General features: G+C 44.4%; 1 protein-coding gene across 16 annotated transcripts in view; it reads right to left on the reverse strand.

Moving 5' to 3' along the window:
- LOC139549326 (DISP complex protein LRCH3-like) overlaps window positions 1–23,915 on the reverse strand; it is a 74,537-nt gene that overhangs the window by 13,056 nt on the left and 37,566 nt on the right. For 5 of the 16 annotated variants that reach the window (XM_071359703.1, XM_071359706.1, XM_071359705.1 and 2 more), the window contains exons 9-14: window positions 22,378–22,514; window positions 21,712–21,788; window positions 18,065–18,104; window positions 17,641–17,805; window positions 17,282–17,329; window positions 4,940–4,993 (exon numbers count right to left, since the gene is read on the reverse strand). In XM_071359703.1, the coding sequence (XP_071215804.1) occupies window positions 4,940–4,993; window positions 17,282–17,329; window positions 17,641–17,805; window positions 18,065–18,104; window positions 21,712–21,788; window positions 22,378–22,514 (521 nt within the window). Of the gene's footprint in view, window positions 1–271; window positions 326–3,365; window positions 3,447–4,939; window positions 4,994–15,670; window positions 15,880–17,281; window positions 17,330–17,640; window positions 17,806–18,064; window positions 18,105–21,711; window positions 21,789–22,377; window positions 22,515–23,915 lie in introns of all 16 variants that reach the window. The other 11 variants (XM_071359708.1, XM_071359702.1, XM_071359707.1 and 8 more) reach the window with 4 other exon arrangements.

Raw genomic sequence — 23,915 nt, forward strand, 5'->3', positions numbered from 1 at the left:
CGGTCGATCTCTAATGGATTGGATTTATATACACCTATGCTCAAAGTGCTTTACATTGTACAGGAGAAACACCTCAGCTCACACCTGGGTGATGCCACGGCAGCCATTTTGCAAGGGAGAGCGCACCACACATGCGCTAGCCAAACCCTAACAATCACCTAACTGGCCCTGGGCCAGTGTTTAGCAACATGCTAACACCCAAAGTATAAGGAAATAAAGAGAAAGAGACGGCGAAGGGAGGTTGAAAAGAAGACGTGCAAGTTTGCAGTACCTGCAGTAGACACGTGGGGACGATATCTATGGACATCCCAGACCCGGAAAGAGACTGGGGTGGGGGGGACAAAAATATAAAAGGAGAGAGACAAGAGAGTAAAGCCAAAAGGTGGATTGAAGGATAAAAAAAAAAAAATGTAACTCAAGAAAAATAAGATAAAGAGACTATTAAATGCTGAGAAAGATAAAGAGAACATTGAGTACTATTCTGCTAATTGGGTAAGCACAGTGGAAACCGCGTGCTGCACAGAAAAGGGCAACAAAACAACAACTGTGTTTGTGGGTGTTTGCGTCTGTGTGATGGTACACTACATGACAAAATGATGTGGACACCTGATACAACAGCCTCCACTCTTCTGGTTAGGCTTTCCACTAGATGTTGGAACATTGCTACGGGGACTTCAGCCACAAGAGCATTAGCGAGGTCGGGCACTGACGTTAGGTGATTAGGCCTGGCTCGCAGTCGGCGTTCCACTTCATCCCAAAGGTGTTCGATGGTGTTGAGGTCAGGGCTCTATGCAGGCCAGTCAGGTTCTTCCACACCGATCGACAAACCATTTCAGTATGGACCTCACTTTGTGCATAGGGGCACTGTCATGCTGAAAAAGGAAAGGTCCTTCCCAAACTGTTGCCACAAAGTTGGAAGCACAGAATCTGCTGGAATGTCATTGTATGCTGCAGCGTTAAGATTTCCCTTCACTGGAACTAAGGGGCCTAGTCCGAACCATGAAAAACAGCCCCAGACCATTATTCCTCCTCCACCAAACTTTACAGTTGGCACTATGCATTGGGGCAGTCCTCCTGGCATCCGCCAAACCCAGATACGCCACTCCAGAGAACGCGTTTCCACTGCTCCAGAGTTCAATGGCAGCGAGCTATACACCACTCCAGCCGACGCTTGGCATTGCGCATGATGATTTTAGGCTTATTTGCAGCTGCTCGGCCATGGAAACCCATTTCATGAAGATCCCAACTAAGAGTTATTGTGCTGACATTGCTTCCAGAGGCAATTTAGAACTTGGTAGTGAATGTTGGGGCTATGCGCTTCAGCCCTCAGCGGTCCCGTTCTGTGAGCTTGTGTGGCATAACACTTCGCGGCTGAGCCATTGTTGCTCCTAGACATTTCCACTTCACAATAACAGCATTTACAGTTGACCGGGGCAGCTCTAGCAGGGCAGAAATTTGTCAAATGGACTTATTGGAAAGGTGGCATCCTATGACGGTGCCATGTTGAAAGTCACTGAGCTCTTCAGTGAGCTATTCTACTGCCAACGTTTGTCTATGGAGATTGCATGGCTGTTTGCTCAGTTTTATTCACCTGTCAGCAGCAGGTGTGGCTGAAATAGCCAGATCCACTAATTTGAAGGGGTGTACACATACTTTTATATATATATATATACACAGTGCATTTGGAAGTATTCAGACCCCTTGACTTTTCCCACATTGTTACGCTATAGCCTTGTTTTAAAATTTATTTAAAAAAAAATCCTCATCAATTCACACAATAACCCACAATGGCAAAGCAAAAACAGGCTTTTAGAATTATTTGCAAAGGTATTTAAAAAAAAAACTGAAATATCACATTTACATAAGTATTCAGACCCTTTACTCAGTACTTTGTTAAAGCACCTTTGGCAGCGATTACAGCCTCAAGTCTTCTTGGGCATGACGCTACAAGCTTGGCACACCTGTATTTGGGGAGTTTCTCCCATTCTTCTCTACAGATCCTCTGAAGCTCTGTCAGGGTGGACGGGGAGTGTCGCTGCACAGCTATTTTCAGGTCTCTCCAGAGATGTTCGATGGGGTTTAAGTCTGTGCTCTGGCTGGGCCCCTCAAGGACATTCAGAGATTTGTCCCGAAGCCAGTCCTGCGTTGTCTTGGCTGTGTGCTTAGGGTCGTTGGAAGGTGAACCTTCGCCCTCCAGTCTGAGGTCCTGAGGATCTCTCAGGTTTCCCTTGTTCCTGACTCCCAGTCCTTGCTGCTGAAAAACATCCCAACAGCATGATGCTTCTACCACCATGCTTCACCGTAGGGATGGTGCCAGGTGTCCTCCAGACGTGAAGCTTGGTATTCAGGCCAGAGTGTTCAATCTTGGTTTCATCAGACCAAACAATATTGTTTCTCATAGTCAGAGTCCTTTAGGTGCTTTTTGGCAAACTCCAAGCGGGCTGTCATGTGCCTTTTACTGAGGAGTGGCTTCCGTCTTGCCACTCTACCATAAAGGCCTGATTGGTGTGGTGCTGCAGAGATGGTTGTCCTTCTGGAAGATTCTCCCATCTCCACAGAGGAACTCTGGAGCTCTGTCAGAGTGATCATTGGGTACTTGGTCACCTCCCTGACCAAGGCCCTTCTCCCCTGAATGCTCAGTTTGGTGGGGCGGCCAGCTCTAGGAAGAGTCTTGGTGGTTCCAAACTTCTTCCATTTAAGAATGATAGAGGCCACTGTTCTTGGGGACCTTAAATGCGGCAGACATTTTTTGGTACCCTTCCCCAGATCTGTGCCTCAACACAATCCTGTCTCTGAGCTCTACAGACAATTCCTTCGAACTCATGGCTTGGTTTTTGCTATGACATGCACGGCGGAAACATCAAGGATGATCAATGGAAACAGGACGCACATGAGCTCAATTTCGAGTTTCATAGCAAATGGTCTGAATACTTTTGTAAATATTTTGAATAAACTTGCAACTGTGTGCCTTGTCATTATGGGGTATTGTGTGTAGATGGATGAAATTAACATTCTTTTTTAATCCACTTTAGAATAAGGCTGTAACATAACAAAATGTGGAAAAAGTTTAAGGGTCTGAATACTTTCCGAATGCACTGTAGTGTATGTTTGCAGACAGCGCATGTACACCATTTTACATTTTAGTCATTTAGCAGATGCTCTTATCCAGAGCAATTTACAGAAACAATTAGGATTAAATGCCTATGACTTGGTTTGTTTGTATGTATTGCTGTGTATCATTAATCCAACAATGTGTGACTGCGTGTGTGTATGTATGCTGTGTACACATAGTTGCGCCCTAAATGTGCGTGTGAAACAAGTCAAATGTTTGTGCGTGTGTAGTACTGTAACCAAAAGTGTTTCACCTGCTTGTAAGTGCCAGGCCTCCTCTTTATAGTGTTGGTGTCAGTGTCTATCTCAAACACCATGCGAGGCTGGTACTCGCTCTAACAGTGAACCAGCCGGAGACGGAAGAGAGAGAGACACAGAAAAGAAATACAGAAAGAGGGGAATCAGAAGGGAAAGAAGTGGAGGGGTTAAGCCAGGACAGATGTAAACTGGTTACAATGCGCCAAGAAGACAAAGAGACCTATTTGCTGCGCCCATGGGCTCTCCATAGAAAATTAGTGAACTATATAGGGAACAGGGTGCCATTTGGGATATGCCCATTGTCTATTGAACAGGTAAATGAAAGCAAGGAATCCAATAGCAGCAGGTCATCTAATAACTATACTAACAGCATTTTCACACTATCGTGCCGACCCAAACCATACCGTGCTGGTGTGGATATTTACATTTGACATTTCCTTAAGTGAGCAGAGGGGCATGGTTAGCTCGCCATGTCCCGCCCAAACCAGGCTTTAAATAAGCTGTGTGTAACAAAGCAGGCTGATCCTTGGGTTAGACCATACTGTGCTCAGAGAAAAGTGAGCCAGAGGAGTACAGTTTGGGTCAGAGGAACGTTTGTGTGAAAAATGTATAATAGCCAGGGTGGTGTTCATTAGGCACTTGACAGAAAATGAAAATGAGCGTTTCATCTTAGTCCCACTTGGCAGTTTGGTGCGTAATGAAAACGTCACAGTTAGATATTCTACAAGTCTGGAACTCTATTGGAGGGATGCGACACCATTCTTCCATGAGAAATTCCATCATTTGGTGTTTTGTTGATGGTGGTGGAAAACACTCTCAGGCGCCGCTCCAGAATCTCCCATAAGTGTTCAATTGGGTTGAGATCTGGTGACTGAGAGAGACACACACACACACTTTAAACCCCATATGCTCCTTTGAGACCCCTCTTTCAAAGTCACTGAGATCTCTTCTTCTAGCCATGAGGGCCAAAATAATGTTTAACTGGGCATTTTATACATGACCCTAATCATGATGGGATGTTAATTGCTTAATTAACTCAGGAACCAGACCTGTGTGGAAGCACCTGCTTTCAATATACTTTGTATCCCTCATTTGTCAGTTACCTGTAAGTCTATAGATTGGTTATATAGCTACACACATTCACACTATAAATCAGACAAGAGTGTCAATCCAACCCTGGAAGACTAGTTAGAGAAGGAGGGAGGACAATGAAAGGTTTTTGGGTGTTGACGGGTGGTTAGAGGACGGAAAGAGAGCAGGTAATACCACATGTGGGGGCGACCGGGAATTGCAGGGGGGGGGGGGGGGGTCGCCAAGTATATATATTTTTTTACGAGTACAGATTATTGTATGGAATGATATACAAATGTTTGAGAAATATTACTTGAAAAATAAAATTGTATTGAGTAAATACAGTATTCATTGGTTTCTTTTCACTTTAATAAGAGATGTACATGCAATGAATCGAAGGTTATTTGTTGATGTAAAACCTAAATTGACCACTGTTTTAAAATCAGTGGAGGAGGAGTGAAGGGAAGAAGAGAATGGGAGCACAGCCCCGGGGCCTTACCATGAAGAGGGCTGAGTCGTCCGTGTGGGTGGAACGCCTGGAGGGGTACGCGTTCTGGCAGGGAGGAGTGGAAGAGAGGGAATGAGGACAGAACACACAAGAAGACAGGAGGTGAGGATGGAGAGGAGGGGGATATAGCTAGGATATATAGCCAGGGCTCCAGACTAACATTTTCCCCTGGTGTCACTAACATTTTCAGTTGGTGCCACCAGCCCAAAAATGTGTGCCGCATCACACAATGGAATATATTTGAGTCAGCACCTTATAAAGTCATTCACAATGCTTTATTAAATAAGTGACAGTGCTAACAACTTGAATCTCAGAGTTCTAAAACCAGACCAAAGCACTTGGGTTACACAGAAACAGTACCAGTAGTAGCTGGCTAACACCAGTCGGATGAGAGAAAGGAAGCTAAATACTTTTAGCTATATAAGGTTTTTCCACATGGCTGAAGTGATCTGTGTAAACTGTTGGCCTTGACACTTGCATGTAATAAGCACAATTATAAACTGGGTGGTTCGAGTCCTGAATGCTGATTAGCTGACAGCGTGGTATATCAGACCGTATACCACAGGTATGACAAAATATTTATTTTTACTGCTCTAATTAAGTTGGTAAACAGTTTAAACTAGCAATAAGGCACCTTGGGGGTTTGTGATATATGGCCAATATACCATGGCTAAGGGCTGTATCCAGGCACTCCGCTTCGTGCCTAAGAACAGCCCTTAGCCGTGGCATATTGGCCATATACAACAGCCCATTGTGCCTTATTGCTTAAGGGATTGGACCCTTTAAAAAAAAAAATTGGTCTAAAATGACATCCCCAAATCTAACTGCCTGTAGCTCAGAACCTGAAGCAAGGATATGCATATTATTGATACCATTTTAAAGGAAACACTTTGACGTCTGTGGAAATGTGAAATTTATGTAGGAGAATATAACATATTTTATCTGGTGAAGGATAACAAAGAATGGTTCCATTATCTTTGAAATGCAAGAAAAAGGTCATTACAGTGATCCCTCGCCACTTCGCGGTTCACTTATCGCGGATTCGCTATTTCGCGGATTTTCATAATGCATTTTTTTTTTTTTTTTGGTGCATTGTGCTCTGCATTCTGATTCGCTAAAAACTCACTCCCGCTTCTTGTATCAAAACATGCTACGAATTGTGCTATCATTTTGTCGTCTCGTGCAGTTATGTGTACGTACATAAAACAGCTTGGCAAATTTACATTAAGTTGGCCAAATTATCTTGTAATTTCGAACATCTCCTAAACCCATAATGTCGACGAAACGGCCTGGACCGACAAAAGCACCTGCGGATGGGCCCAAACGGCGGAAGATGCTACCTATCTCAGATAAAGTTAAACTTCTGGACATGCTAAGGGAAGGTAAAAGCTATGCAGCCGTTGCTCGCCATTACGGAATCAATGAATCGTCCGTTCGTTACATAAAGAAGGAGGAAAAAAACATAAGGACGACAGCAGCAGTCAATTTTAATACGAATGCAAAAAGGGTTGTAACTGTCCGCAACAAGACCATGGTACGGATGGAGACGGCATTAGCTCTGTGGATTAATGACTGCAGGGAAAAAAACATAACCCTGGATACAAACGTTATCTGCACAAAAGCGAGAATGCTGTATGAAAACTTTGCTGTCAGTGACGGGGAAGAGGGAGAGGATGCCGGGCCCTCAGCAAGTGCTGCTGACACAGTGGGAGAGGATGCCAGGCCCCCAGCAAGTGCTGCTGACAAAGTGCCAAGCGCATTTAATGCAAGCAAGGGCTGGTTTGAAAAGTTTAAGAAACGCTTTGGACTTAAAAATGTTTGTCTGCACGGTGAGATGGCGTCTGCGGATACCGCTGAGGCAGAAGCCTTCGTGAACAATAAATTCAAGGCGATCATTGAGGAGGGGGGATATAAGCCCGAACAAGTTTTTAACATGGATGAGACTGCCTTATTTTGGAAACGAATGCCCTCCCGCACCTTCATCATGCAGGAAGAAGCCAAAGCCCCAGGATTTAAAGTTCACAAAGACCGTTTGACCCTGGCTATGTGCGGAAATGCCGCAGGTTTCATGATTAAACCGGGGCTGATTTACAGGTCTAAAAATCCCAGGGCGCTGAAAAACAAAAATAAGGATGATTTGCCTGTTTACTGGATGTACAATGCAAAGGCTTGGATGACAAAAGTGCTCAATCTGGATTGGTTCAAAAACTGTTTCATCCCGGAGGTCAAGTGTTATTTGAGAGGAAAGGGACTGAACTTTAAAGTGCTTCTGCTCCTTGACAACGCCGGAGGTCACGGTAATGATTTGGCATATGATGGTGTGCAAATCGAATTTCTGCCGCCAAACACTACATCCCTGATTCAGCCCATGGACCAAGGAGTCATCCGTGCTTTCAAGGCTCTCTATACGCGCAACACCCTGCAACATCTTGTTGACGCTATGGACTCGGATCAAGATTTCTCACTGAAGGACTACTGGCGTGGATACACCATCGCATCGTGTCTCCAAAACATTCAGAGGGCCATTCAGGAAATGAAAACGGAAACTCTGAAGGCCTGCTGGAAAAAACTATGGCCAGAGGCAGTGCAAAACGCAACCGGAGGCTCGCTTGACGAGGTCCACCACTCTGCCGTAGAAACAGCTGTGAATCTGGCTAAACAGATTGGAGGAGACGGCTTTAATGACATGAGTCCGGATGACATAAACGCCCTGATTGATGGAGACGCACAGCCGCTGACCGATGCAGAGCTGGCAGAAATGACAAAGCCACAAAGCGACGATGAAAGAGAAGAGGGAGAAGAGGACACGAGAGATGAGGAGGAAGGACTAACGCTTGGTCGCTTAGCAACCATGGTGCGAATGGCCACTGAACTTAAGCGAGTAGCTGAGCAATGGGACCCTTTGATGAGCCGTTCATTACAGTTCTCCAACGTAATCGATGGTGGCATGTCGGTGTACAAGGATCTTTTTGCAAAGAAGAAAAAAGAGCGACAACAGCTGCCTATCACTATGTTCTTCTCCCGAACAAACACACCTGCACCGCGGGCTTCAGAAGAAGAGAACACTGCAGAGCGCAGTCAGGATGCAGCGGCCCAGTCTGAAGAGCAGTGAAACGGCCTACACGTGAGTCACTGTATTTGTATACATGTAATAGTTGCTAATTGTAAAAAAAAAAAATTTTTCTATTTCGCGGATTTCACTTATCGCGGGTCATTTTCGGAACGTAACCCCCGCGATAAACGAGGGATTACTGTATATGATTTAGGACTCTTGGCACAATTTAGATTTTGGCCACTAGATGGCAGCAGTTTATGTGCAAAGTTTTAGACTGAAGCATTGCATTACTTTTCAAAATGTATTGTCTGCCCAAATGTGCCTAATTGGTTTATTGATACATTTTCAAATTCATAATTGTGCTCTCTGAAAAAATGGCATGGTATTCTTTCACACACACAATGTGTGCTTAATTTAAATTATTAGTGGTCTCTTATAGATAGCATCATTGTGACAATGGACAGGGACTATGCGAGCATCTTGCTTATAGTGTGTCATTGTGACCCCCCTCGAGCATCCTATTGGTTCCTGCATACACCCCACACACGCCCTCTTCATGCTTTTGTTACCCTTGATATTCGAGATTTCACCTGATTGTCTATGCGATTAAATGTGAGTCAAAAGAAAAGGGAAATAAAAGTATTATCTGAGTTTTTCGGGGGCGAAGGACACAGTCTACCGGTGTCACCCTCGCCTCCCGCCTACTGTGTACACAAGTCCTCCAAGCTACCTAGCTAATTCGCTTTGATTCCACCTGCCGAACACCTGCCCTCGCCGTAGTTAACAGAACTGCGGGAAAGCAGTGCTTGACAGGCAGGGGGGGAAGTACACTGTCTACCGGTGTGCGAGCTAGCTAGCTATCCCACCTGCTGTGTACCGGAGTCCTAGTTAGATAGCTAACTAGCACCTAGTGCTCTTCGCCAATGCCTGCTGAACACCTTGCCCTCGCTGTTGTTAACGGAACTGCGGGAGAACAGTGTTCGACAAGCAGGGGCGAAGGACACTGTCCACCGGTATTCTAGCTAATGTTAGCTAGCTACCTTTCCCACCAGCTGTGCACCGGAGTCCTAACTAGTTAACTTCTTATGGCTGGGGGGCAGTATTGAGTAGCTTGGATGAATAAGGTGCCCAGAGTAAACTGCCTGCTACTCAGGCCCAGAAACTAAGATATGCATATTATTAGTAGATTTGGATAGAAAACACTCTGAAGTTTTTAAAACTGTTTGAATGATGTCTGTGAGTATAACAGAAATCATATGGCAGTCAAAAACCTGAGAAAAAATCCAACCAGGAAGTGGGAAATCTAAGGTTTGTAGGTTTTCAAATCATTGCCTATCGAATATACAGTGGGATATTGGTGACATTGCACTTCCTAAGGCTTCCACTAGATGTCAACAGTCTTTAGAACCTTGGTTCAGGCTTCTACTGTGAAGGGGGAGTGAATAAGGGCTGTTTGACTAAGAGGTTTGGCAGAATGCCATGAGCTAAGTCATGCACGCGGCCCGTGAGAGTGAGCTGCGTTCCTTTTCATTTCTAAAGACAAAGGAATTGTCCGGGTTGGAATATTATTGAAGATTTATGATAAAAACATCCTAAAGATTGATTCTATACATCGTTTGACATGTTTCTACGAACTGTAATGCAACTTTTTGACTTTTCTTCTGAGCTAAGTGCCTGCGCCTCGTGAATTTGGATTTGTGAACTAAACGCGCGAACAAAAAGGAGGTATTTGGACATAAATGATGGACTTTATCAAACAAAACAAACATTTATTGTGAAACTGCGATTCCTGGGAGTGCATTCCGATGAAGATCATCAAAGGTAAGTGAATATTTATAATGCTATTTCTGACTTCTGTGGACTCCACAACATGGCGGGTATCTGTATGGCTTGTTTTGGTGCCTCAGCGCTGTACTCAGATTATTGCATGGTGTGCTTTTTCCGTAAAGTAAAAAAAAAAAATCTGACTCAGCGTTTGCATTAAGGAGAAGTATATCTTTAATTCCATGCATAACACTTGTATTTTCATCAACATTTATGATGAGTATTTCTGTAAATTGATGTGGCTCTGCAAAATCACCGGATGTTTTGGAAGTAAAACATTACTGACCATTACGCGCCAAAGTAAACTCAGATTTTTGGATATAAATATGAACTTTATCGAACAAAACATACATGTATTGTGTAACATGAAGTCCTATGAGTGTCATCTGATGAAGATCAAAGGTTAGTGACTAATTCTCTCTCTATTTCTGCTTTGTGTGACTCCTCTCTTTGGCTGGAAAAATGGGTGTGTTTTTCTGTGACTTGGCGCTGACCTAACATAATTGCATGGTATGCTTTCGTCGTAAAGCCTTTTTGAAATCGGACACAGTGGTGGGATTAAAAACAAGTTTCTTTAAAATGGTGTATAATACTTGTATGTTTGAGGAATTTTAATTATGAGATTTCTGTTGTTTGAATTTGGCGCCCTGCACTTTCACTGGCTGTTGTCAAATCGATCCCGTTAACAGGATTTCAGCCATAAGAAGCTTTAACTAGCAAGCTAGCACCCAGTATCCTTTGCTAACACTTGCCCTCGCCATTAACAGAACTGAGGAAAAACAGTACCTGACAGCAGGGGCAAAGGACACTGTCTACAGTTGTCCTAGCTAGCTAGCTAACGGCGTTGTCATCCGTGCATCTTCTACTGTGGGGTTTATCGGAAGTTAGCATCCAATGTTAAGTTGCATTACCACCACAGTGTATTGGAGCACTCCCACCTGTGTATTGGAGTACGATCTTAAAAATGGACCAATAGAAGTATAAAGAGGGATTCCTGCAGATACAGGAATGCCCACATGCAGGAACGCCCCGAATTGCAGGCCGTAATTGCACCCTTCTCCGTCTTCCTACTAAGAAGGAGAGAACGGTGGAGACTTGAGACCAACTCTCAAGGAATACGTCATTGCCCTCATCCGTCAGGATGCACTCCACCCCTACGGTACATCCCAGGGACACACTGCTTAATGGCAGGGTGGTAGATTGTGTTCCCTTAAATGCCTACACCAGCTGATTGAGGGAGCGCTGGGCCCCCTTTATGCACTTCTGTTCCTACTGGAACATCCAGCTCCTCCACTGCGCGATATCAGAGAAGACCACTGTTGTCCAGGGAAACATTCGCACCCGTTGGTGCGGCAGATATACCCGTTGGTGTATTCAAGTCATTTCCACTGAGGTGGATGACTATGATGTCAGGGGGAGTAGTAGCACAGGCCCTCTGTTGGTGCAGAACATCGAGTAGTTTGTACCATTTCATGCCTTGCTCTCTGAGCCACCTAATGTGACAGTCAATAATGTATGTAAATAGTTAATGGGGGGCGCGGCTCTGGTGCGACCTGCAGTGTGGCGTGGCGTTTCGTGTGCCGTTCTTTTATGTTTTCAATTTGTACACTTAGTTTACAAGCAATCTGCCAACCATGGATTTACAGTGGTGGGGTGTTGGACTGATCTTGTTGATCGTGTACATACCCACTACGAACGGACTAAATTATGAAAACGCATCTGGCAGCGGAATCCAATACAGCAGGGAGTTCTTACTACAATGCAACTCAAACGCATTGTAGTAAGAATGGACCATCTAATCCCCGATTGTCTGTGAGTGGATTACAAAATCAAATGCAAACCTGGAAAACGAGGGGGAATCAGACAGACTTAAAAAATTAAAGAACCAACTCCCCTTACCCACCACCTTGCTGATCAATGCCCATTCACTGAGGGGAAAGCGGATGAGCTGTCAGCGAATCTGCGCTTCCAACACAAATACCGGGAGGCCTGTTTGCTGGCGTTTACTGAGACTTGGCTGGATGACAGAGTCCCGGACAGGGAAGTGGAGATGGCCGGCTTTACACTGGTCAGAGCGGACCGTGATTTGATAGTCACACCGAAACATCACGGCTGGCGCGTCTGCCTGCTTTCAGGGACCAGTGGTGTAAATGGATCCTGGTAAGAGAGAGACTATGTACCCCCGACATTGAACTGCTTTCTGTGTCACTGCGACCCTACTATCTGTCCCGTGAGTTCCCCCAATTGTTTGTTACCGTTGTGTACATTCAACCTAAACCTAATATAACAAAGGCATCAGAGATTATTTATAATCTGTCACAGAAACTGGACTCCATCTCTCCCGACGCAACCAAATTTATTCTAGGGGATTTTAACAACTGTACTTTGCACAAAGTCCTGCGCACATACCACCAGTATGTGAAATGTCACACTAGGAAAAATAAGACTCGACTTGATGTGCTATGGGACAATACCAAATGCGTTCTCTGCCACCACCAGACCTCCCCTGGGGACATCAGACCACAATGTTGTCTACCTCAGGCCAATCTACTGTCGCCTCCTGGAGAGGGAGAAACCCACAGTTAAGACTGTCCAGATCTGGAAGGACAACAGTACCACTTGTCTCCAGGGGTGTTTTGACTGTACTGCGTGGGAGGTATTTGGTCTCCAGGGGTGTTTTGACTGTACTGCGTGGGAGGTATTTGGTCTCCAGGGGTGTTTTGACTGTACTGCGTGGGAGGTATTTGGTCTCCAGGGGTGTTTTGACTGTACTGCGTGGGAGGTATTTGGTCTCCAGGGGTGTTTTGACTGTACTGCGTGGGAGGTATTTGGTCTCCAGGGGTGTTTTGACTGTACTGCGTGGGAGGTATTTGGTCTCCAGGGGTGTTTTGACTGTACTGCGTGGGAGGTATTTGGTCTCCAGGGGTGTTTTGACTGTACTGCGTGGGAGGTATTTGGTCTCCAGGGGTGTTTTGACTGTACTGTGTGGGAGGTATTTGGTCTCCAGGGGTGTTTTGAATGTACTGCGTGGGAGGTATTTGGTCTCCAGGGGTGTTTTGACTGTACTGTGTGGGAGGTATTTGGTCTCCAGGGGTGTTTTGACTGTACTGTGTGGGAGGTGTTTGGTCTCCAGGGGTGTTTTGACTGTACTGTGTGGGAGGTATTTGAGGACAGCAGCTCTGATCTTGATGAACTCACAGATGTTGTTTAAGACTATGAAAACTTCTGTGTTGAGTCAGCTGTGCCTACTAAAACCTGTAAAATCTTCCCTAACAATAAGCCTTGGGTATCGAAAAAAATCTAAAATCACAACTTAATAGGAAGAAGGCAGTTCATGCTGAGGGTGAGACAGGCTTTAAGAGATGTACAATGTGAGATAAAAAGACAGATACTGGTGGACAAGGAGGCATACAAGCAAAGGGTGGAGAGGAGCCTCTCCTCAGGAAACTCAAGGGTGGCCTGGCAAGGGATTAAATCCCTGGCTAGTGCCCCCCACATAGGCAGCGGGAAAACCATGCTGACCTTGGGAGACCAGAACATGGCTAATCAACTGAATGTTTTCTTCTCAAGATTTGAATCAGACAACTTTGTCGGAGGTAAAACAAATGGAAGCATCATTACAAATGTTTGAGAGGGTTGTTGTTAAACAGGCTGATGTTTTGAAGTTGTTCAGGGGATGTAACGCACACAAAAGCCCAGGCCCAGACAAAATAAGTGGACATGTGTTAAAGCACTGTGCTGAACAATTTGCTGGTGTTTTTACAGACAATTTCCAATCCTCACTCGACCAGCAACACGTGCCAGTATTGTGTAAAAACTCAATTATACCAATTCCTAAAGCTTCTAATCCCTCTGTGCTGAATGACTACCGCCTTGTCAACCTTAGTAATGAAATTAGTAAATTGTCATTCTCAGCATCACCCAGAAGCTCCTCCTCAGCCCAGCAGAGTTGATGATGCCATTCTTACTCTCATCAACATGGTCTACAGACATCTAGAGGGTGCCAAATCCCATGTCAGGGTTTTGTTTGTTGACTTTTCTTCTGCCTTCAACACAATCCAGCCTTACATTCTGGCACAGAGACTCATTCGGGACTTCTCAGATGGAGGGCTGGTTTTGTGGCTGTTGGACTTCCTGAGCCAACGGTCACAGCAGGTCAAAATAGGTCCCCAAGTGTCAGACATACGCAACACCAACACTGGCTCTCCTCAGGGATGTGTTTTTTCCCCACTCCTGTACATCTTGTACACTAATAGTTGTACTAGTTGCCATCCTGACACACCTTGTTAAGTTCGCTGATGACACTGCCTTGATCAGCCTGTTGCATGATGACGAGGAACACCATGGCCGGTCCTAAATGACTTGGTAGAGCGGTGTGACGAATCACACTTGGTCCTCAATACCAATTAGACCAAAGAGATGTGCATAGACTTCAGGAAGTGTACAACACCTACCTCTGCAACATCTATCAGAGGTCAGAATATAGAGATTGTAGAGGAATACAAATATCTGGGTGTCCTCTTGGACAATAAGCTTCAGTTGAGTAAATGTACAGACCTGATCTACAAAAAGAGCCAAGAGACTGTACTTTCTCAAAAAGCTGGGATCTTTTAATGTAGACTGTACTATATTAACTCTGTTTTACAAATCTTTCATTGAGAGTATTTTAACTTTTTGTATTGTTTGTTGGTTTGGCAATGCCACTGTCAGCCAGAGAAATATGCTGAGAAGGATTATCACCACAGCAAGCAAGGTACTTGGAGTCAAACAGACAGGCCTGGATGAGATCTTTAAGGTCAGGGCCCTCCGCAAGGCTCACAATCATTTTAGACCAAAGCCACCCCCTGTACCTGGACTTTGAACTACTCCCCTCTGGGCGCAGGTATAGGGCACCCCTCAGCAGGAAAAACACAACTAGACAATCATTTGTGCCAGACAACAACAAAAAAACTCGCTGTAAAATCAACTCTAACCTGAAAAAATGTACACATTATAGCAGTCAAAAGTTGTCAGTTTTGGAATAGAGCAGGCAAATGTAGTAATTTGTTATTTTCGCAAAGCTTGAAGAAGCCGGTCAACACAGGTAGGTAATCATTTTTTCGTTCACATCAAATAAAAATTTCAGTAAAATAAAAATAGCAGTGGGCTAATGTTCCTATCCACCCAGTAAGGCCAGCAGGCTGGTCTCTTTTTATTGGTATGTAATCAAACCAGTGGCGGCAGGTAGCCTAGTGGTTAGAGCGTTGGGCCAGTAACCAAAAGGTTGCTAGATCGAATCCCTGAGCTGACAAGGTAAAAATCTGTCGTTCTGCCCCTGAACAAGGCAATTAACCCACTGTCGGCCGTCATTGAAAATAAGAATTTGTTCTTAATTGACTTGCCTAGTTAAATAAAGGTTAAATGAATAAAAGGTAACTATTATGAACGTTGTATTGTCAATTTGTTTTGTATTTAAATGTCACTTTAAACGTGTACATGACACTGCAACAATTTCCCCACGGGGACAATAAAGTCAGTAAAGTAATGGGTAGGCTACATGTTGACTTTCTTGTTAAAATTTTGGCTTAGATACGTTTCTGGTTTTTCACTTCCGTCTGTAAAATCAGCTGTTAATATTAAATAAATTCTAATAAGTACATTACTTCTGTCATTTGTCATTGTGTATTTTTTACTTGTATTGTTGTGTTATGTTGTATGAGAATGTTGCAACAACCATGGAAATAATGTGTTTTAAGTGAGAAGTAGGCATTGGTCTGAAGCAGAAAGACAATTCACACAATGCCTACGAAACCAATGCTCTACCATTGCTAAGCAATGTAGCTAGCTAATGTTACAGCCTGTACCTTATGCATAGACTCAGTATGCATTGACACCCTCTGTCAATGCACATTTGTGGCCTGCTGGAGGTCATTTTGCAGGGCTCTGGCAGTGCTCCTCCTTGCACAAAGGCGGAGGTAGCGGTCCTGCTGCTGGGTTGTTGCCCTCCTACGGCCTCCTCCACGTCTCCTGATGTACTGGCCTGTCTCCTGGTAGCGCCTCCATGCTCTGGACACTACGCTGACAGACACAGAAAACCTTCTTGCCACAGCTCGTATTGATGTGCCATCCTGGATGAGCTGCACTACCTGAGCCACTTGTGCGGGTTGTAGACTCCGTCTCATGCTACCACTAGAGTGAAAGCACCAAGCATTCAAAAGTGACCAGCCAGGAAGCATAGGAACTGAGAAGTGGTCTGTGGTCACCACCTGCAGAACCACTCATTTATTGGGGGTGTCTTGCTAATTGCCTATAATTTCCACCTTTTGTCTATTCCATTTGCACAACAGCATGTGAAATTTATTGTCAATCAGTGTTGCTTCCTAAGTGGACAGTTTGATTTCACAGAAGTGTGATCGACTTGGAGTTACATTGTGTTGTTTAAGTGTTCCCTTTATTTTTTTGAGCAGTGTATAACAGTAAATGTCCCCCATAAACCTGCAATGAGGCGTATTGCACTTGTGATGGCCGATGTGCAATTTCATGTGCTCTGTATTTCAAAGCCATATCAGATATCAGGATTGTAAAACAGTGTGCTTTGAGCTCAATAATAAAAATAACACCTACAGAAAGCTGAGACCCTCCTCTCATTAATATGGCCAACTAGATGGTTTCCAAAGTAGTTTCCCCACGCAATTGCACTTTGAAATGTTATACAATCACAAGGGGCCCACACAAGGGGGTAGAGCGAGTGTGAAGCTCGCTCATTAAAGCAACCGGCCAAAATGAAACCGGCAGGCACAGCAGCAGGGCAGACATTTGTATTATGAATCATGAGGATAATGCACTTTGCTATTTAACAAATTCATGGTTTTATCCACCCCAAAAATAGGACGTTTTGATTGAGGTGACCAGCTAGAATGTGCAGCTCGAACCAGTGCGACCAATAAAAGAAATGTAACTGGCACAGCGAAGTTAAAGGGTGGCAAAATGTGACTAAATGGTGGCAGTCTGAAGCCCAGCATTTAGCACAGATTTTTTAGAGTAGGGACAAGAAAGACAACACATTGCTGGGGTCGTAGATGCTTTGCCTTCACCCTCAAGAATCAGTGATGGTATAACTGGAGAGGGGAGGGAGGGTGAAGGAAGGGACGTGACCACAATAGGAGCAAAAGAGAGGGATGATGCGTGTGTGTGGGGTGAGGTGGAGGGTTAATGGAGGACAATTGAAAAGGGGATGAGATAGAATGCATGGGAGGAATGGACACAGGGCGGAATGGACACCAGACATGACTGCTGAAGACTATGCGTGGTCATGTTTACGGAGAACCCCTGTAAAACTGTATTCAATCCTAGTTATACCTTGAGCCTTTCATGCCAACACACATGAACTCACCGTGGAGAAACCTTCAGACACGGAAAACAAAGCCGAAGAGGAAAGAGCGGGAGGGAGAGAAGGAAACAGTGTGTGGACTCACCTCGTTCTCTGTGGGACTCAGCTTTGTAGGGCTTTGAGATGCTTTGTGCTGTAGAAACCGAGAAGAGTCTCAATGACACAGAACTCTCCAAAAGGTCTAAATGTTTTTTTTTAAGCTCACTACTCGAGCTACTTGGATTTGAGATCAGATAATGAAGCGCTAGAGAATGTCACTTTCAATTGAGGTCATTCATATTTATCTTTTACTTTTAACATTTTAAAACATGAAGACTACTATAGATACATACACAGCATGTGTCAGCACTTTCTATTATCAACTCCCCACTAACTCACCGCACACAGTGATACTAGAGCAAGACATAAATCAACAGAATAAAAATGAATAGTAGTCGGAGGAACCTTGACGTAGGTCATGACGGTGTCCCGCTGCACTGATCGCGACTTCTGCCTCTCCTCCTCGTACCGCAGGGCGGCCAACTGGGCCATCCTCCGCACGCGCTCCACGCCCCCACCCGGCGCCCCGCACGGACCGGCACCAACACCAACCCTGGCCCCTGACCCTCTCTGAACACAGGGAGAGCGGGAGGGGGGAGAGAGAGGAAGAGGGAGGAAACAAAAAGAAAGGAGAGAAAGGAAGGAAGATAGCAGAGGGAAACAGAAAGACGGTGAGGAGGCGGCATGAGGAAGAGAGGAGAGGAGTTGAAAAGAGGTGGTATCGGCATTTAGACTCAATAAATCACGTTTCAAACCATGAAAGTAGTAATTGACGTAGTAATAATCAGTATTGGAAGCTGTACACAGCATTTAGACACACTTGGGTTACCTGATTATGAGAGGCAGAAGAGGCTGGATCATGTGCAGTCCTGAGGGAGGGGGGTGGGTGGGAGACAGATGGGGGAAGGGGGGGGGGGGGGGGGTTAGATGTGTGATCTAACTCAACACAGATTATATATACCTTTATTTAGACTGGTGATCTTATGGTCTGTTGGGCACAGTAATTTCTTGAGTCAAAAACATTTGTGAAAAACTGAACAGAGACACGACAACACAGACTGAAAATCTGCCAAAGAGCTGGACTCGTGTTTGTGTGAGTGAGTTATACGTCATATACAGCACTATTATAGGCAATATTCCTTCAAAACATTTTCGGCACTGACTGAGCAAATTTCAGGTCTGCTGAGCGCAAACTTGAACTTGTGAAAATTCTGTGCAACTTCCAGTGCACATTTACTGTGAACACTGAAGCTGCACCCACTTTAAGTTACAGTTTTAACATTGGCCATGTACAGCACCTTGCAAAAGTATTCACCCCCTTGTCATTTTTCCTATTTTGTAGCATTACAACCTGGAATTTAAATTGAATTTGATTTGGATTTCATGTAAATGGACATACACAAAATAGTCCAAATTGGTGAAGTGAAAAAAAAAAAAAAAAAAAATATATATATATATATATATAAAAAACGGAAAAGTGGTGTGTGCATATGTATTCACCCCCTTTGCTATGAAGCCTCTAAATAAGATCTGGTGCAACCAATTACCTTCAGAAGTCAAATAACTAGTTAAATAACGTCCACCTGTGAGCAATCTAAGTATCACGTGATCTGTCACATGATCTCAGTATACACCTGTTCTGAAAGGCCCCAGAGTCTGCAACACCAATAAGCAAGGAGCACCACCAAACAAGCAGCACCATGAAGACCAAGGAGCTCTCCAAACATGTCAGGGACAAAGTTGTAGAGAAGTACAGATCAGGGTTGGGTTGTAAAAAAACAGAGCACCATTAAATACATTATTAAAAAATAGAAAGAATATGGCACCACAACAAAGCTGCCAAGAGGGCCGCCCACCAAAACTCAGAACAGGCAAGGAGGGCATTAATCAGAGGCAAACAAACAACAAATAATCTTCCGATGGCATTGAGAAGTGCACCACATCAGTCACTGGCTTCATCAATAAGTGCATTAATGACGTCGTCCCCACAGTGACTGTACGTACATACCCCAACCAGAAGCCATAGATTACAGGCAGCATCCGCACTGAGCTAAAGGGTAGAGTTGCTGCTTTCAAGGAGTGGGACTCTAACCAAGTGGCTTATAAGAAATCCCGCTATGCCCTCCGACAAACCATCAAACAGGCAAAGCATCAATACAGGACTAAGATCAAATCGTACTACACCAGCTCCGACGCTCGTCGGATGTGGCAGGGCTTGCAAACTATTACAGACTACAAAGTCTGAGCTGCTCAGTGACACAAGACTACCAGACGAGCTAAATTACTTCTACAGAGGTTCCTCCTTTAAAAGTCACACTGCAGCACACCTTGCGGGCTGCTGCAGCATTCTGTGGCACGTTATTCAATTGTCAGAAATATTTTCTGTTAGTGCTGGTTTGACCACCAGAGGGCATCTTTGAAAAGCATTTGAAATTCTACCATGTTGGCATTACCAGAGAATTTAAAACCTTTTTCATAATAACATAGTATATGGGATTGATTTTAAGAAATTTGGCGTAATTAATTATAATTATGGTGTTTCTATTCCCGAGAAAAACGAAAAATGAAACCCTCAGGGTTTCCTTTAGGATGGAATGGGGGAAATATGGCGCTGTACAATGTGACGGTCGGGAGTAGGCTCCAGCATAAGAGGATTGGAGGATTCTAAATTGTTTGCCTTCATTAGACAACTTTGCTCCAATATTTCTGTAAATCAGTTATATTTATTCCCACAGTAATTCCTTATGCATCCATAACTAAATCAACATCTGCATTTGAAAGAGTATTTTTATCATTATTTTATTAACGAAAGCATAAAGATGCTGATGAAGAAATACAGTACTGTACAGTATATGCTTTTACATTTGGATAATAAAGCATTTAGAAGATATAAGCCACCTGCATTTGTTTATTAGGCTACTGTGCAGTCTGACAAGTAAACATAGCCTACAGTACATACTGTAGTAAACATGGGAAAGTGCCTAATTCCTTACATAAGGGAGATCAGGCCATGTTCAGTCTTTCTCGGTGACCTCAAGTACTCATTAACTCTGTCTTTAATGCTTTTTCGGGTGGCATCAGTCATGGACAGACACTTCTGAGACAGTATTAATGATGAACACCCGGAGGTTCACTGGTAAGCCACATTTGCCTCGGGATCCATCCCAATTGGTATTCTGTGCCCACTTGTGGTGTCTCTCTTCGGTTACACATCCATGGAATAGCAGAACAGCATAACGGCCCGGGCGGCCCTTGCTGTGCCTGGTGAGCAGTTGGTCAATTTCTGTTGTCAGAAGAGGAATGGAAATGTCAGGGTGTACCGAAGACCTGATGAACCCGCCAAGTATGTTGACTGTCTGTCGGAGGTGGAGTTCCAGAGCTCACAGGTGTGCCTGGGATGGATTGTGACTCCATCTCGTTCCTCGCCCTCTTCAACGCGTCATACTCCGCCTGGCTCTGGACCAATGTATATTTCCATTACTGTACCTAATGTTGGCCGTTAGGCTAAATGTTTTTTTTTGTGGAGCAGGTTGAGATCACATCACCAACAAACTATCACGCTCCAAACACACCAAGACAGTCGTGAAGAGGGCACGACAAAGCCTATTCCCTCTCAGGAGACTGAAGAGATTTATCATGGGTCCTCAGATCCTCAAAACGTTCAACAGCTGCACCATCGAGAGCATCCTGACAGGTTGCATCAGTGCATGGTTTGACAACTGCTGGGGCTCTGACCGCAAGGCACTACAGAGGGTAGTGCGTACAGTCCAGTACATCACTGGGGCCAAGCTTCCTGCCATCCAGGAACTCTATACCAGGTGGTGTCAGAGGAAGGCCCTAAAATGGTCAAAGACTCCAGCCACCCTAGTCATAGACTGTTCTCTCTGCTACCACACAGCAAGTGGTACCGGAGCGCCAAGTCTAGGACCAAAAGGCTTCTTAACAGCTTCTACCCCCAAGCCATAAGACCCCTGAACAGCTAATCAAATGACTACCCAGACTATTTGCATTGTTCTCCCCCTTCTATAATGCTGCTATTCTGTTTATTATCTATGCATAGTCACTTTAACTCTACCTATATATACATATTACCTCAACTAACCGGTGCCACCGCACATTGACTCTGTACCGGTACCTGTGTATAACCTCGCTACTGTTATTTTACTGCTGCTCTTTAATTATGTTATTTTTATTTTTTACTTATCTATTTATTACATAACACTTATTTTTCTTAAAATGGCATTGTTGGTTAAGGGCTTGTAAGTAAGCATTTCACTGTAAGGTCTACACCTGTTGTATTCGGTGCATGTGACACAAATTTTGATCTGAAGTTCAAATCTCGTGCTTCTCTCTGTGGGCTGATATTTCTGCGCGGCAGTCTTGGGAGTACTGTTCGTGTGCGCAGCTTAGAGGGAACATTGGTTATAGGTCAAGTTACTAGATAGATAGGTAGGGTGTGTGTGTAGGTCTTCCTACCTGTTCTGCAGAGAATTGTGTCGCCTCGGGTCGTCTGTCCTCGAGTCTCTGGAGGAGTTGGACTTCACTGGAGAGCCCTACAAAGAGACAGTCATCAACACACCAGCCACTATCTCGCCCTTACACCACAAACACAGCAGGGGTTGGTTCAGTTCGGTTCAACGTTTGCTATGTTGCTTGAAGATTTGCACTGAATGACACGAATCCCCAAAATGGTGCAAACCATTGTTCAACAGCCTTTGAGTTACGTTTGTTCCCGTTTGGGGAGTGTGGCCTAATCAATATGGATGTGACCATTTCAAATTGCAAAACTCAAGGAGCACACCATACACAATCGCTGACTGGGTCACCATAATCAGGTTCTTCAACTGGTCATTCAGAACAGTAGTTTCTGTTGAATTAAATGTTGCATACTGTTCTGTCGTGATGAACGCACCCCCAGCCTTCTACATACAGTCCTGTGCACACTGGCCAGTCGTACACACATGCGCACTCATGAACACACACACAGTTGGCGGAGCATGGTGCTTGTTTGGGTGTGAGAGATTCCCACCGGGGCCACGCATACAAAATATATGCACGCATGACTAACTCCCTTTGGATAAAAGTGTCTGCTGAATGGCATACCTATTTTATATCACACACACACAAATACATTTAACACACCTCTCTGGTGACGCGGCGCTCAATGTAAGCCATGAACTGGGAACTGAGGCTGATGGTTTCTGCTACTTCTCTTCTCCTACCCTCCTCCTCTCCTGTACAACTGTCTATAAAGTCGATCTGCTCCAGCTCTGCCTCTACTACACACAGACAGATAGACAAGACAGATTACACACAAGTTCATAGTAAAAAGAAGCAAGATGTAGAATATACACTGAACAAAAATATAAATGCAACAATAAAGATTTGAGTTACAGTTCATCAGTCAATTGAAATAAATTAATTAGGCCTTGATCTGTGGATTTCACGACTGGGAATGCAGATATGAATCTGTTGGTCACAGATACCTTAAAAAAAAAAAAGTCAGTATCTGGTGTGACCACCATTTGCCCTATGCAGTGCAATACATCTCCTTCGCATAGAGTTGATCAGGCTGTTGATTGTGTCCTGTGGAATGTTGTCCAACTCCTCTTCAATGGCTGTGAGAAGATGCTGGATATTGGCAGGAACTGGAACATGCTGTCGTACACGTCGATCCAGAGCATCCCAAACATGCTCAACGGGTGACATGTCTGGTGAGAATGCATTCCATGGAAGAACTAGGACATTTCCAGTTTCCAGGAATTGTGTACAGATCCTTGCAACATGTGGCCGTGCATTATCATGCTGAAACATGAGGTGATGGCAGCGTATGAATGACTTGAACCGGCCTTAGGATTTCATCATGGTATCTCTGTACATTCAAATTGCCATCGATGAAATGCAATTGTGTACGTTGTCCGTAGCTTATGACTACCCATACCATAACCCCACCACCACCATGGGGCACTCTGTTCACAACGTTGACATCAGCAAACAGCTCGCCCACAAGACGCCATACACATATGCCACGCTGTCTGCCATCTGCCCTGTACAGTTGAAGCCGGGATTCATCCATGAAGAGCACACTTCTCCAGCATGTCAGTGGCCATCGTAGGTGAGCATTTGCCCACTGAAGTCAGTCACAACGCCGAACTGCAGTCAGGTCAAGACCCTGGTGAGGATGACGAGCCCGCAGATGAGCTTCCCCCTGAGACGGTTTCTGACAGTTGGTGAAGAAATACAGTGGGGCAAAAAATATTTAGTCAGCCACCAAATGTGCAAGTTCTCCCACTTAAAAAGATGAGAGAGGCCTGTAATTTTCATCATAGGTACACTTCAACTATGACAGACAAAATGAGGGAAAAAAATCCAAAAAATCACATTGTAGGATTTTTAATGACTTTATTTGCAAATGATGGTGGAAAATAAGTATTTGGTCAATAACAAAAGTTTCTCAATACTTTGTTATATACCCTTTGTTGGCAATGACAGAGGTCAAACGTTTTCTGTAAGTCTTCACAAGGTTTTCACACACTGTTGCTGGTATTTTGGCCCATTCCTCCATGCAGATCTCCTCTAGAGCAGTGATGTTTTGAGGCTGTTGCTGGGCAACACGGACTTTCAACTCCCTCCAAAGATTTTCTATGGGGTTGAGATCTGGAGACTGGCTAGGCCACTCC

The sequence above is a fragment of the Salvelinus alpinus genome, chromosome 22 (assembly GCF_045679555.1).
Source record: "Salvelinus alpinus chromosome 22, SLU_Salpinus.1, whole genome shotgun sequence".
Taxonomy (NCBI): Eukaryota; Metazoa; Chordata; class Actinopteri; order Salmoniformes; family Salmonidae; genus Salvelinus; species Salvelinus alpinus.